At 66.0% G+C, this 12,084-nt stretch overlaps 2 protein-coding genes across 4 annotated transcripts; both read left to right on the top strand.

Annotated features, from left to right (window-relative positions):
* Positions 1 to 107: 107 nt before the first annotated feature.
* Positions 108 to 5,470, top strand: LOC142024234 (uncharacterized). Of its 2 annotated transcripts, XM_075016037.1 has the most exons (7): positions 123 to 536; positions 2,016 to 2,137; positions 2,602 to 2,721; positions 3,096 to 3,123; positions 4,292 to 4,387; positions 4,660 to 4,715; positions 4,947 to 5,470. In XM_075016037.1, exons 1-6 carry the CDS (start codon positions 218 to 220, stop codon positions 4,713 to 4,715), a joined length of 741 nt encoding a protein of 246 aa, XP_074872138.1. In that variant the 5' UTR covers positions 123 to 217; the 3' UTR covers positions 4,947 to 5,470. The 2 variants fall into 2 exon arrangements, with proteins under 2 accessions (XP_074872139.1, XP_074872138.1); XM_075016038.1 differs by lacking the exon at positions 2,602 to 2,721 and having other exon boundaries at positions 108 to 536.
* A 2,509-nt stretch (positions 5,471 to 7,979) lies between these two features.
* LOC142024225 (ATP-sensitive inward rectifier potassium channel 14-like) lies at positions 7,980 to 10,900 on the top strand. 2 transcript variants are annotated; one of them, XM_075016024.1, is made up of 3 exons: positions 7,980 to 8,122; positions 9,192 to 9,931; positions 10,454 to 10,900. In XM_075016024.1, exons 2-3 carry the CDS (start codon positions 9,242 to 9,244, stop codon positions 10,859 to 10,861), a joined length of 1,098 nt encoding a protein of 365 aa, XP_074872125.1. In that variant the 5' UTR covers positions 7,980 to 8,122; positions 9,192 to 9,241; the 3' UTR covers positions 10,862 to 10,900. The 2 variants fall into 2 exon arrangements, with proteins under 2 accessions (XP_074872125.1, XP_074872124.1); XM_075016023.1 differs by having other exon boundaries at positions 7,981 to 8,122; positions 10,337 to 10,897.
* Positions 10,901 to 12,084: the final 1,184 nt, after the last annotated feature.

The following is a 12,084-nucleotide window of genomic DNA, read 5'->3' as shown; positions in this document are numbered from 1 at the left end:
GGAGGGCAGTGGGAACTAGTGGTTAGAGCAGGGGAGGCTGAGAGACAGAACTTCTGGGGTCTCTCCCTGGCTCTGGGAGGGGAATGGGAGCTAGTGGTAAGAACAGAAGACCGGGGGCCAGGACTTCTGGGGTCTGTCCCCAGCTCTGGGAGGGGAGTGGGAGCTCGTGGTTAGAGCCGAGGGCTGGGCACCCGGACTCCTGGGGTCTGATCCTGGCATGAAAGAAATATCCTGGCACCTGTTTCCCCTTTGGCCAAGCAGGGATTTCTTTGGCCTGTGTTTGCACTGTGTGCGCCTGGGGGTTGGGCCGCCCCAGGAAAGTGAAGTAATTTCCTCTCCAGATGATGTAAGTGTCACAGGACAGGGAACTATCAGGCTGGCGGGGAGCGGCGCACCTGGCGGTCATCCTTCACCCCCACAGATGCGAACCCCCCGAACACCCAGAAATCTGCCACCAGCTCCCGCCCTGCTGGGGAGCATGGAGCCCACAAAGCTACTGTGGCTGGTGGTTCTAGGTTGCTCCGGCATGACCAGGGGTAAGCGCCTGCCCTGTCAGGCTGGCGGGAGGGGTGGGGTGCAGCCCCGATGGAGGCAGGGTCCCTTGCACGGAGGGTGCTGGGTGGTCTCAGGACGCCTGGGTTCTCTCTCTGGGGGGGAAGTGGGGGCTAGTGGTTAGAGGGGGGGAGCTGGGAGCCAGGAATTTTCGGTTCTCTCCCTGGCTCTGGGAGGGAAGTGGGGACTAGTTGTTAGAGTGCGGGGGGGGGGGAGGGGGGAGAGTCAGGACTCCTGGGTTCGTTCCATGGCTCTGTGGGGAAGGAGTTGGGCTGGGAGCCAGGACCCTGGGTTCTTGCCCCAGCCAGCTGCTCAGTGGGAGGATCAGGGACAACAAGGCACCAGGGCCGTGATCAGCACAAGTCTAAACATGTCCCAGGGCGCTGCCTCTGGCTGCTCAGCCTCAGCCGCCTGCCTGCAGCCAGCCCACGGGCGCAGGGCCACGCTTCCTGTCCCAGGACTTGCCACCTGCCCCCCATTGCCCCCGCACACACTGGAGAGCGTGGGAGGATCTACCTCCAACCTGCACTCTGGGGGCTGACGGGGCTTCTGCAGAACAGGACCCAGCTGGAACATTTCTGATCCCCCACAGGGCCTGGCAGGTTCAGGGGGCAGGGCCTGTCCCCACTAGGGGGCGCTGACCCCACCCAGCCCCGCTGCAGGGCCTGGCTGGCTCAGGGGGGCAGGGAATGGGGCAGGGCCTGTCCCCACTAGGGGGCGCCAGCTCTCACCCAGCCCTAGGGCAAGGACTGGCCGGCTCAACGGGGGGTGTTTGGGGAGCTCCCTGCCCCAGCTCTGGGGGTGCCTGGGGCTCAGGTCCTGGCCCAGTTTGGTGGAGGAAAGTGATTCATTCTGCTCCCGCTCATGCAAATCCTGCGGTGTTTGAAAGTGCAGCTGGGAGCTGAGCCCCGGGTGTGTCCGTGTGACGGAAGCACACCCCAGGGCCCAGCATTCGAGTGACTGAGCCAGCCAGGGCCTGGCTGTATCCTACCCTGCCCCCCCGCCAGCCTGCAGCCAGAGGCCAGGCCTGGGCGTCTGCAGAGCCCCAAACTGGGTGCCTGTGTGCAGCCCCATGCACATCAGCACCATCAATGGGGGAGCCCAGAGCTAGGCTGACATGGGCTGGGGGTCGGGAGTGAGGGGCAGTGTCAGAGCTGGGGGTGCGTGCTCTGCACAGCCTCCTCCCCACCCTTTGCACACATTTTCTCTTGTGCACAGGCTGTTGCACAAGCGTGGTACACATTGACTCCAGCCCCCTCCAGCCACTTGCCCAAAGGCCTGCACCCAGCCAATGAGATGACAGCTGAGCCAAGGGGGGAGCGGGTGTCCTCAGGAGAGATGCCCATTGGTTGCTCTGCCCTGGGGAGAGCCGCAGCCCCAGCCCCCGCCCTTCCACACGTAACCCTTTCCCTGCCGTGTGAGCACTTCAAAGCCCCTTGTGACTCCTGGGCTTGTCCCCACAGCTGAGGCCGTGGTGCAGGAGGAGACGCTCAGCTACCCCTGCGAGGCCAGTGCCCCCTCGCACCGCATTGATCTCCCACAGGGCTCCTGGGAAGAAGACAGTTCAATGCAGTGGATGCACAGGGTGAGAAGCTCTGGAACAGGGTCCCACTGAGATGTGCTCATCCCAGGGCGTGGTGGGGGCTGATTAGGTGGGCCCCTCTCACTATGTGAAGATACAGCCTGTGTGGGCTGGGGCACAGGGGTCTGGTTATACAAGGGCCCCTCACTCAGTGGCGAGATGCAGCTGCCTCTGGTGAGGAGCCTGAGGCATCAGCATATAACACAGCACGAAAGAGAGAGAGAAAGTGCGTGTGCGTGTGTGTGTGTGTGTGTGTCTCCATGTCCCTGCTGCCCCCTACTGGATGGATCCAGAGCTGCCCAGCTGGGTGTCAGAGCCCCCCAGACCCCACTCAGAGGAGAGCGATTCCCCTGGCTATGCAGAGTAGTCATGAAAGGTAGCCTGTTGGTGTCCCCGGGCATATGGCCACGGCATGTGGAAGGAGGCAGGTGCCTGGCTGCTGATGAGGTTCCTCTCTGCCCCTCCAGAATGAGTCGATCGCCACCTACCCATTCACAGGGTACCACCCCTCTGTGCTGGCTGTGGGCGAGTGGGGGATCGACCTGAGGAGCTGCCTGGACCTCACCCTGATCGTGTTTGATGCTGCGGTGAGGAGGAGGCTGGGGGCAGCAATGGCAAATGGGGACCTTGTAGTGGGTTAGAGCAGCTGGGCTGGGAGGCAGGACACCTGGGTTTTCTCCCTGGCTTGGGGAGGGCAGCAGGGGCTAGCGGTTAGAGCAGAGAGGCAGGACACCTGGGTTTTCTCCCTGGCTTGGGGAGGGCAGTCTGGTCTGGTGGTTAGGGCAGGAGGCTGGGAGCCAGTGTGCCTGGTTTGCTCCTTGGCTCTGGAGGAGGAATTGAGGCTGATGGTTAGAGCTGGGACCCTGGGCTCCCAGGTTCTCTCCCTGGCTCTGGAAGGGCAGTGGGGTAGGTGGTTAGCACAGGGGGTGTCTACCCTGATTATACCCTTCTTGTTTCCCAGGGCAAGGAGAGAAGGCTGCACTACATGGGTGAGCCTGGCTTGGCTTAGCTCTTTGGATTTGTCTCGGGAGCTGCCTGTTTCTGTCCCCTAGAGAACCCCCCTCTCCCTGCAGCACAGCGCCCCTGGGCAATGGACCCAGCCCTGCCTGCCAGGGGAGAGCGCCCCCTGCTGCCCCCCGGCTCCCTGCAGCACAGCACCCCTGGGCAATGGACCCAGCCCTGCCTGCCAGGGGAGAGCGCCCTCTGCTGCCCCCCCCCGCTCACTGCAGCACAGCGCCCCTGGGCAATGGACCCAGCCCTGCCTGCCAGGGGAGAGCGCCCCCTGCTGCCCCCCCGGCTCCCTGCAGCACAGCGCCCCCTGGGCAATGGACCGAGCCCTGCCTGCCAGGGGAGAGCGCCCCCTGCTGCCCCCCCCCGGCTCCCTGCAGCACAGCGCCCCCTGGGCAATGGACCGAGCCCTGCCTGCCAGGGGAGAGCGCCCCCTGCTGCCCCCCCCCCGCTCCCTGCAGCACAGCGCCCCTGGGCAATGGACCCAGCCCTGCCTGCCAGGGGAGAGCGCCCCCTGCTGCCCCCCCGGCTCCCTGCAGCACAGCGCCCCTGGGCAATGGACCCAGCCCTGCCTGCCAGGGGAGAGCGCCCCCTGCTGCCCCCCCGGCTCCCTGCAGCACAGCGCCCCTGGGCAATGGACCCAGCCCTGCCTGCCAGGGGAGAGCGCCCCCTGCTGCCCCCCCGGCTCCCTGCAGCACAGCGCCCCTGGGCAATGGACCCAGCCCTGCCTGCCAGGGGAGAGCGCCCCCTGCTGCCCCCCCGGCTCCCTGCAGCACAGCGCCCCCTGGGCAATGGACCCAGCCCTGCCTGCCAGGGGAGAGCGCCCCCTGCTGCCCCCCCCCACTCCCTGCAGCACAGCGCCCCTGGGCAATGGACCCAGCCCTGCCTGCCAGGGGAGAGCGCCCCCTGCTGCCCCCCCCCGGCTCCCGGCAGCACAACGCCCCTGGGCAATGGACCCAGCCCTGCCTGCCAGGGGAGAGCGCCCCCTGCTGCCCCCCCCCACTCCCTGCAGCACAGCGCCCCCTGGGCAATGGACCCAGCCCTGCCTGCCAGGGGAGAGCGCCCCCTGCTGTAGTGTCTGGGGGTTGTTTTCATACTTTACCTGGGAACGGGCCCTGGCCTGGGGACTGTGACACGTTTGCTTTGTAGCTCATGTCAGTCCTGGGAGCTTCCTGGATGCGAGCGAGGGCCAAGGGCAGCGCTCTGAGCCCAGCGGCCCCTGGCGGTCCCACGCAGCAAACTCAGGTGGGTGTTCAGCGCTGCAGCCAAACCAGGTAACGGGAGGGGGCTGGGAGCCAGGAGTTTGCATCCCGGCTCTGGGAGGGCAGTGGGTTAGAGCCAGGCGTGCCTGGGAGCCCGGACTCTGGGTTTTCTCCCTGGCTCTGGCGGGGGAGTGGGGACTAGTGGTTAGAGCAGGGAGGGCTGGGAGGCCAGACTCCTGGGTTCTCTCCCCAGCTGGGAGGTGTAGGGGTGAGAGCAATGAAGGGTCTCCCTCCCATGGTTTCTTTGGGTTGCAGGTGGATTTGGAGCCGGCCTCCTGCTTTCTCTGCTGGCCTGTTATCTCCTCAGCTAGGTGAGTCTGCTACAAAGAGCCCAGCTCCGCCTGTGCCCCTCACTCCCTCCCCCAGCCCAACTCTGCCCCCAGGCTGCAGGGACACTGGGGAGGATGCAACAGGGTTGCTGGCCTGTCTGGAGGGATGTGTGTGTGTGTGTGCGCGGGGGGTCTCATATTTTAGGCATGTTCTAAGCATGTTGGCATGTCCTGGGCATGTTCTGACCCCCGCTTTCCTCTCTCCCTCCCCAGCTCTGGGCCCCGGCCAGCAGAGGTGCCGGGACGTGGAGCATCGGCCCCTGGTTTGCCACCCATGCGCCCTTGTCCCCACCACATGGCGTCCTCCTATGGTGGCGAGGGGTCCTGCAGGCTGCAGCCTCTGCACCCTCCGGGGCCGAGCCTCATTCACGCCCCCCCACACCTGTGCAGTGCGGAGGCTGCAGCCGCCGAGTTCCCAGCCCCAGCCCAGAATCCTGCGGAGGGGCCCAACTCCAGGCTGTGGAGCCCTCGGTTCATCAGCTAATCAGTAATGCATAAGAGTTATGGCTAATGATGGGGTCACACCGCGAGCGTGGAGCTGGCTGTGACCCTGATACCCCGGTATTTGGGGGATGGCAGCCGCCATCTCTCAGCGAGGTGGAGGTGTGGTTTGGCCACTGTGCCAGGTCTGCTCTGCCACAGATTTCCCACGTGACAGGCGCCGCCTCCCTCCATGCCTCAGTTTCCCCATCCGGTCAATGGGGAGAATTATTGGTGAGCACCTAAGGCAGGGACTACCTCTCCCGGGGCAGGGGGGGCTGGCCATGATGGGGCCTGAGCTCGGGGGGGGAGGAGTGTGCACGACCCGCACAAAGGGAGGTGCTGATTGCATGGGGGGGGGATCCGTGTAACACACAGCGTGATGGGGTTCCCTGGGGTGCGTGCAGCACCCAGCGGAACTGGCCCTACAGGGCACCTCCCAGCAGCATCCCCCCTGAGCTGAGTGTGTGGGCAGCCGCCCAGGAGAGAGGCAGCAGAGGACCAGCCGCTTAGCAAAATACCGACAGCCAGCAGCAGGTTTTTCTGTGGGTGGTGCACATCCACACACTTGGGTGCGCGGAATAAAATTTATCCCACACCTGGGTGGGAAGCAATGAGTGCGAACCCTGCCTCTGAGCTCTCAAGCCAGTAAGTGCTGGGTAGAACTTGGGAGGGGGGGACCTCCGGGGCCGGTAAAAATACCTGTATGGCTCCATTTACCTGGGCTCCTGCTCCATGGCTGCGGGCGGGCGGCTCCCAGGCACTATGGCAGCATGAGGAACAAAGGACAGTACAGACTGAACCTCTCTAATCTGGAACTCCAAAATCTGGCATGAGCCGCGTTAGCCGGACGACCGTGTCCCATGGCTGTGGCCGAGCTTCCTGGGGGCCCCTGAAGTTTGTTTCCAGCCACCAGTCCTGGCTCGCCGTGCTGTGCGCTGGTCTTTAGCGGTAATTTACCCCTCCAGGCCTTCTCAGAGCCCCGTCAGCTCAGTGGAAGGGAAGGTAATGCTGCTAGACAATACTGACGCCCCCCCCCCAGTGCTGGTAAATTCTCCCATCCGGCACCGGTTAGGGCCCGAGGGTGCTGGACGAGAGAGGTTCAACCTGTAGTGGTGAAGATCCGCTCCTCGCCGGCCACCAGCTGAGCTCATGTGCCTCTCGGATATCCTGCGGCAGGGAGTTCCGCGGGTCGTCTGCCTGCTGCTGCTGCTGCTGCTCGGCTCCCAACCCTCCTCTTTCTGAGTGCCTGCAGGGCCGCCCCTCGCCCGCTGGTGTTAGCTTAGATGGGGCACCACACCGATTAAGCCGGGCACCTCTGAACGCCCCCATCACTGCCCAGCGATGGAATTAACCCCTTCTCAGCTAGCACTTCTTAAGCATCACCCTAGTCTGTCTATGGCTGTGCCCCTGCTCACCAGCCATGCGCTTAATAAAATGAACTTAAATTGGAACCCTGGGCTGCGGTGAACTACTATTTTGGAAGGGGGATCGGTGGGCTCTTGAGAGCACGCTGCTCTGTTATTGTAAGGTCTCTGGGAAACACCAGCCTCGCTCCCAGACTAGTTTAGCGTTGTAGGGTTGCACAGAGTAGGGGCTCTCAGGAGCCTGGGTTTGCCCAAAGAGGGGTGTCTTATGGTGGGGGTGTTGAGCTTTGTCATTGTGTAGACAATGGTTTGTTATTGTAGGGTCTCTCACAGGCGATGTTGTGATCGCAGGTAAACAAGAGACTGCACAGACTGCTTTGTTATTGTAGGGTCTCTGGGAGGACAGGGGGTTACACACACACAGGTTTGTTATTGTAGGGTCTCTGGTAGGACGTGGCGATACACAAATGGGGTTGTTATTGTAGGGTCTCTCGAGAGCTCCCTGGGCAGATCCACCCTCTGGCAGCGGGGGATGCACAGGGAAGCGGGGCTTCGGTTTAGTCTGTTCCCGCTTTTTCAGACTAAACTCCCCTGACCCCCCACGCACAAGGGGGGAATTAACCCCCACCCCCGCCCGTTAGGCAATTGGGGGGGCAGGCGGGGAGAAGCAGCTGCAGATCCCCCTTCTGCCCACAGGAGGGAGACAGGAGCCTGCAGATGGCAGCTCCCTCCCCCCTGACCCCTCCTGGGCACCAGCCCAGGGCCTCGCACCAGTGCTCCAGCCCCACCATGCAAGGAGCAGCACAAGCGGGAGCGGGGTTGGGACGCCCCAGGAAGAGAGGAAGACAGACGGGAGCATTGCCTGGCCTCCGCATTCCCCTGGGCCCACCCGGGGGGCCCAGCCCAGTGCCAGGGAGAAATCCCAGTGACCCAGCCCCTGTGCCCCCGCAAGAGGGGCCGTGGCCCAGTGCAGGGTGAGGGGGTCCCCATTCCCGCAGCTCCCTCAGCCCACTTCTGGGTGCTGGGCAGGCCATGGGGCTCCGGCAGCAGCGAGGCTGTGGGCTCATAGATCCACGGCCGGCCGGGACCATTAGGGGAGGCAGGAGGCAGCTCAGCCCCCGAGTGCATTTTCCATCTATTGATCCTGCCTTTGCTCGCAGCCGGGCGGGCAGGGTCCAGCCTGGGGAGGGGAGAGGAGAAAGGGTGGGAGGTGGGAAGAAAGAAAGAAAAATTCCTCCCTCCCTCCCTCGCTCAGCCCAGACCCAGGTGCCAGCCAGTCCCGCCTAAGCTGGGGGTGGGCCCTGGCAGCACAGACCCCCCCCCCGCGCCCCCAGCCGAGCAATCTCATCCCAGGCTGGGCCTGGGCCAAATGGCTGCAGCTCCCAGGCTGGGGCGGGGGGGAGGGGGGCGTGCCAGAGCGACCCAGCCGGAGTGGCTGGCTCCAGTGAGGGGGTCCCGAGAGTCACTGGACGGGGCGAGAGAAGAGCCTCAGGAGGGGGTCAGTCGCAGCCGACAGATGAGGGACGGGCTGGTCTTGGACAGGTGAGGGGAGCCGGGGCGGAGCTGGGGGCTGCTCCCACTGCGCCCCGGGGAGGGGGTTGGCTGGGAGCTGCTCCACTGGGGATGGGAGGGGGCCCACCAGGGGCCAGGCAGCGCTGAACACCCACGAGAGATGGAGGGAGGGGTGTGTGGGGATGGCCGGATGAGGGGGGAGGGGTGTGTGGGGATGGCTGGTGGGGGAGTGGGGATGGCTGGGGCAGGTGACTGGTCCGGCAGGAAGGAGATGGAGTCTGGGGCTCCCTGGCCAGCTGAGCAGGGAGGCAGGGTCGGGCTGGGGGAACATGGGGATGGAGGGATGTGGGAGCTGGCTGGGGGAGGGAGCTGGCCCCTGGCCCCTGGCCCCTGGCCCTGGGCGGCTGTGGGGCTGGTTGGGGAGCCAGGCCTCGGGGCTGCTGGGGGTTGCAGCTTTGGGTTCATTGCTGGGTTTTCCGAGCTCCGAGAAACGTGCCACATACAGACCCAGGGCGCTGGTGGGGGCTGGAGAGCCAATGGGAGCAGAGATCAGGAGCCAGTGGGGTGGGGTAGGGACAGGGGAGCCACTGGGCAGGCCAGGCAGGGGGGACCCGTCTGGGAGCAGGGGACAGGAGGCCAATGGGGTGCTGGGGGTTGTACTGGGGCGGCAGTGGGGGGAGTTACAATCCCAATTTCGGGCTGCCCCCAAAGGGTGCTGCCCCCATCTCCAAGATGGGGCAGGGGCTCGAGGCCCCGTCCCTCACCTGCCTCCAGCCTGGGGGTGACCTGGGGGGACAGACCCCCCCTGCACTGTGCCAGGCAGGGTCCCCCACATCCAGCACGGACAGGCCTGGGTTAGCTCAACATCCTCTGGCTGCAGCTCAAGGACAGAGGCTGGAGGCCCCTTCCAGCCCTGCCCCCCAAGGGACCAGCATACTGGGGTAGAGGGGCCCGGGGGGGCTGATCCAGGAGGCAGGAGGAGCTGGGAGCCGGGGTAGATGGGCCCGGGGGGCTGATCCGGGGCATTGGGGCCCTGCGCCCCAGGCCACCGACCAACCCCAACCCCGTCTGCTCACCCAGCCTGTCCCTCTCCCCCTAGCCCCATCTCCAGGGTGGGCAGAGCCCAGCAGCCGTCCTGCTAAGCGCCCCATGCCCGGCCGTGCCCGCCGAGCCTGCGGAGAGGGGGTGCCCTGGGCCATGGGGCCGGAGCCGGTGTGGGACGAGGAGGAGGAGGAGGAGGAGGAGGCCCCGGGGCAGCCGGCCAGGCGCAGCCGCTTGGTGCGGAAGGACGGGCGCTGCGACGTGGAGTTCGCCAATGTGGGCGAGCAGAGCCAGCGCTACCTGGGCGACTTCTTCACCACCTGCGTGGACGCCCGCTGGCGCTGGCTGGGGCTGCTGTTCTCCCTGGGCTTCCTGCTCTCCTGGCTGCTCTTCGGCCTGGCCTTCTGGCTGCTGGCCGCCCTGCATGGCGACCTGGGGCCCGCGCCCGGCCCGCGCCCGCCCTGCTTCACCCAGCTCAGCGGCCTGCTGAGCGCCTTCCTGCTCTCGCTGGAGACCCAGACCTCCATCGGCTACGGCGCCCGCAGCGTGACCGAGGAGTGCCCGGCCGCCGTGCTGGTCGTCACCCTGCAGTGCCTGGCCGGCTGCCTGCTGGACGCCCTGCTGCTGGGAGCCCTGCTGGCCAAGCTGGCCCGGCCCAAGAAACGCAACCGGACGCTGCTCTTCAGCCGCTGCGCCGTGGTGGCCCTGCGGGACGGACGGCTCTGCCTCATGTGGCGTGTGGCCAACCTCCGCCGCAGCCACCTGGTGGAGGCCCACGTCCGTGCCCAGCTCCTGCAGGTGGGCGCTGGGAGGGTGCGGGGGGGGGCTCGGGCGGGGCAGCGAAGTCTAGTGGTTAGAGCGGGGGGGGGGGGGCGTGGGAGCCAGGACTCCTGGGTTCGCTGCCTGGCTCTGGGAGGGGTAGTGGGGTCTAGTGGTTAGAGTGGGGGGGTGCCCTCTGGCAGCCAGGACTCCTGGGCTCTCTCCCTGGCTCTGGGAAGAGAGGTGGGGTCTAGTGGTTAGAGCTGGGGGGAGGGGCATTGGGAGCCTGGACTCCTCGGTTCTCTCCCTGGCCCTGGCAGGGCCCAGGGGTCGGAGAGCCAAAGCAGGGCGGGCAGGGACGCGGCTCCAGTGGCCGAGGCTGGGGGGGAGCTGGCGGAGGCTCAGCCCTGCTTGCACCCCATTGCTCACTCCCCCCTCCGCCAGCCCCGCGTGACCCCCGAGGGGGAGGTCCTGCCCCTGGACCAGCGGGATGTGGATGTGGGCTTCGACAGTGGCACCGACCGCCTCTTCCTGGTCTTGCCCCTCACCGTGGTGCACCAGATCGACGCTGAGAGCCCCTTCTACGGCCTGGGCCCGGCCCAGCTGGCTCGGGCTGACTTCGAGCTGGTGGCCATCCTGGAGGGCATGGTGGAGGCCACGGCTATGACCACGCAGTTCCGCACCTCCTACCTGCCAGGCGAGGTGCGCTGGGGCCACCGCTTCGCCCCTGTCCTGGCCCATGGCCGCCGCGGGCGCTACCGGGTCGACTTCCGCCACTTCCACCGCACCTACCCCGTGCCCGGGACCCCCCGCTGCAGTGCCCGGGAGCTGGGCCAGCCGCATCCCAGCCCCGGCCCAGCCTGCGCCCCCCTCAGCTACCTGAGCGAGCGGGTCTGCCGCCCCCCGGGGGAGGAAGAGGAGGGAGGCAGCAGCTGGCGGGATGGGGAGGAAGGGGCCCCAGAGGCATGAGGGAGTCCGCGGGGGAGGGGGCTCGGAGGTTGCCAGCCTGGGAGAGGGCAGCTGGGGGGGGTTGGGGGCTGTTCTTGGTGGGAGGAGTCTGGGCTCTGGAGGGGGGTGGGGCGGTGTTGGGGCTCAGCCCTTGGGAGGTGTTGTGGGGAGCCACTTGCTGGGAGTGGGGTTTTAGGAACGTCTGTTCCCTGCAGTGGGGGCTGGTTCCTGGGGGGCTGGCTGTTGGGGGCAGTTTCTGGGGCACCGAGGGCAGTTCTGGGGGGCAGTTCCAGGAGCACTGGGGGCAGTTCCTGGGGGGCTGGTTGTTGGGGGCAGTTCCTGGGGCACTGGGGATAATTTCGTGGGGCAGTTTCTTGGGGGACTGGTTGATGGGGGGCTGTTTCTGGGGTGCTGGGGGGCAGTTCCTTGGGTCTGAGGGTGGTTTCTGGGCACACGGATTGACAGGGAGCAGTTTCTGGGGTGCTGGGGGGCAATCCTGGGGGGGTCGGGTTTTGGGGAACCCACCCCATTTGAGGTGCTCAGCCCTCAGCCGGGAAAGAGGGTCCAGCCAGGACAGCCCAGCGTGACACCCCCTGCTGGCAGGGAAGCCTGCAGACAGCTGTGTGTCAGATGCCCCCTAGTGCAGGGAGCTGGGAGCAGGGGGCTGGGACTGGGCAGACCCTGTCTTTGTCCGTCTGTCCATCTGCCTCCCCCAAACAGCCCCAAAGCAACGCCTGGCGAAATGGAAGTAAAAAGGGTTTGAAAAGGGAAACTGGATCCCTCTGATTGTTGGCTTTGAATGGGGGTGGGTGGGTGTCACCCCCACAGGCCCTCCCCACCCATTCAGCCACGGAGCCCCCTGGGGACCCCTCTCCCATCAGCCAAGGCTGCCCCTGGGACCAGCCACCCCAACCAAGGCTGTTCCCTGGCACCCCAGCCCCAGGGACTCTCCCCTTCTCCCAGCCCAGCAGTGGGCAGGCTGGGGGCTGTCCAGGTCCTTCCCAGGCTGGGCTCAGATGCGCCAGCAGCAGGATCCTTTTACTGGAGTGCATGGCCCCTCCCGGGGGCTGGCTGGGACGGAGAGACGGCGGGTGGGATGCATGGAGGGGGCTGGAGAGAAGCTGGCTGGGAAGGGGGTGCCATTTAGGGAGGGCTGAGGGGCCTGGAACACGCCCCCCCCCGATTTTGAGCATGTTTAAAGCCCCAGCGGGCAGCTCCTAATGGCAACACAGCTAGTGCTGCCT

The sequence above is a fragment of the Carettochelys insculpta genome, chromosome 22 (assembly GCF_033958435.1).
Source record: "Carettochelys insculpta isolate YL-2023 chromosome 22, ASM3395843v1, whole genome shotgun sequence".
Taxonomy (NCBI): Eukaryota; Metazoa; Chordata; order Testudines; family Carettochelyidae; genus Carettochelys; species Carettochelys insculpta.
Note: the sequence above shows the minus strand (reverse complement) of the source record. Positions and strands in the feature narration are given on the sequence as shown.

Bases quoted from the DNA above. Each gene is read 5' to 3' on its own strand.
- LOC142024234 (XM_075016037.1), top strand. From the start codon at position 218: ATGAAAGAAATATCCTGGCACCTGTTTCCCCTTTGGCCAAGCAGGGAT. The intron at 2,138-2,601 runs GTGAGAAGCTCT...CTGCCCCTCCAG, and splicing joins CAATGCAGTGGATGCACAGG to AATGAGTCGATCGCCACCTA. The intron at 3,124-4,291 runs GTGAGCCTGGCT...TTTGCTTTGTAG, and splicing joins GAGAAGGCTGCACTACATGG to CTCATGTCAGTCCTGGGAGC.
- LOC142024225 (XM_075016023.1), top strand. From the start codon at position 9,242: ATGCCCGGCCGTGCCCGCCGAGCCTGCGGAGAGGGGGTGCCCTGGGCC. The intron at 9,932-10,336 runs GTGGGCGCTGGG...CCCCTCCGCCAG, and splicing joins TCCGTGCCCAGCTCCTGCAG to CCCCGCGTGACCCCCGAGGG.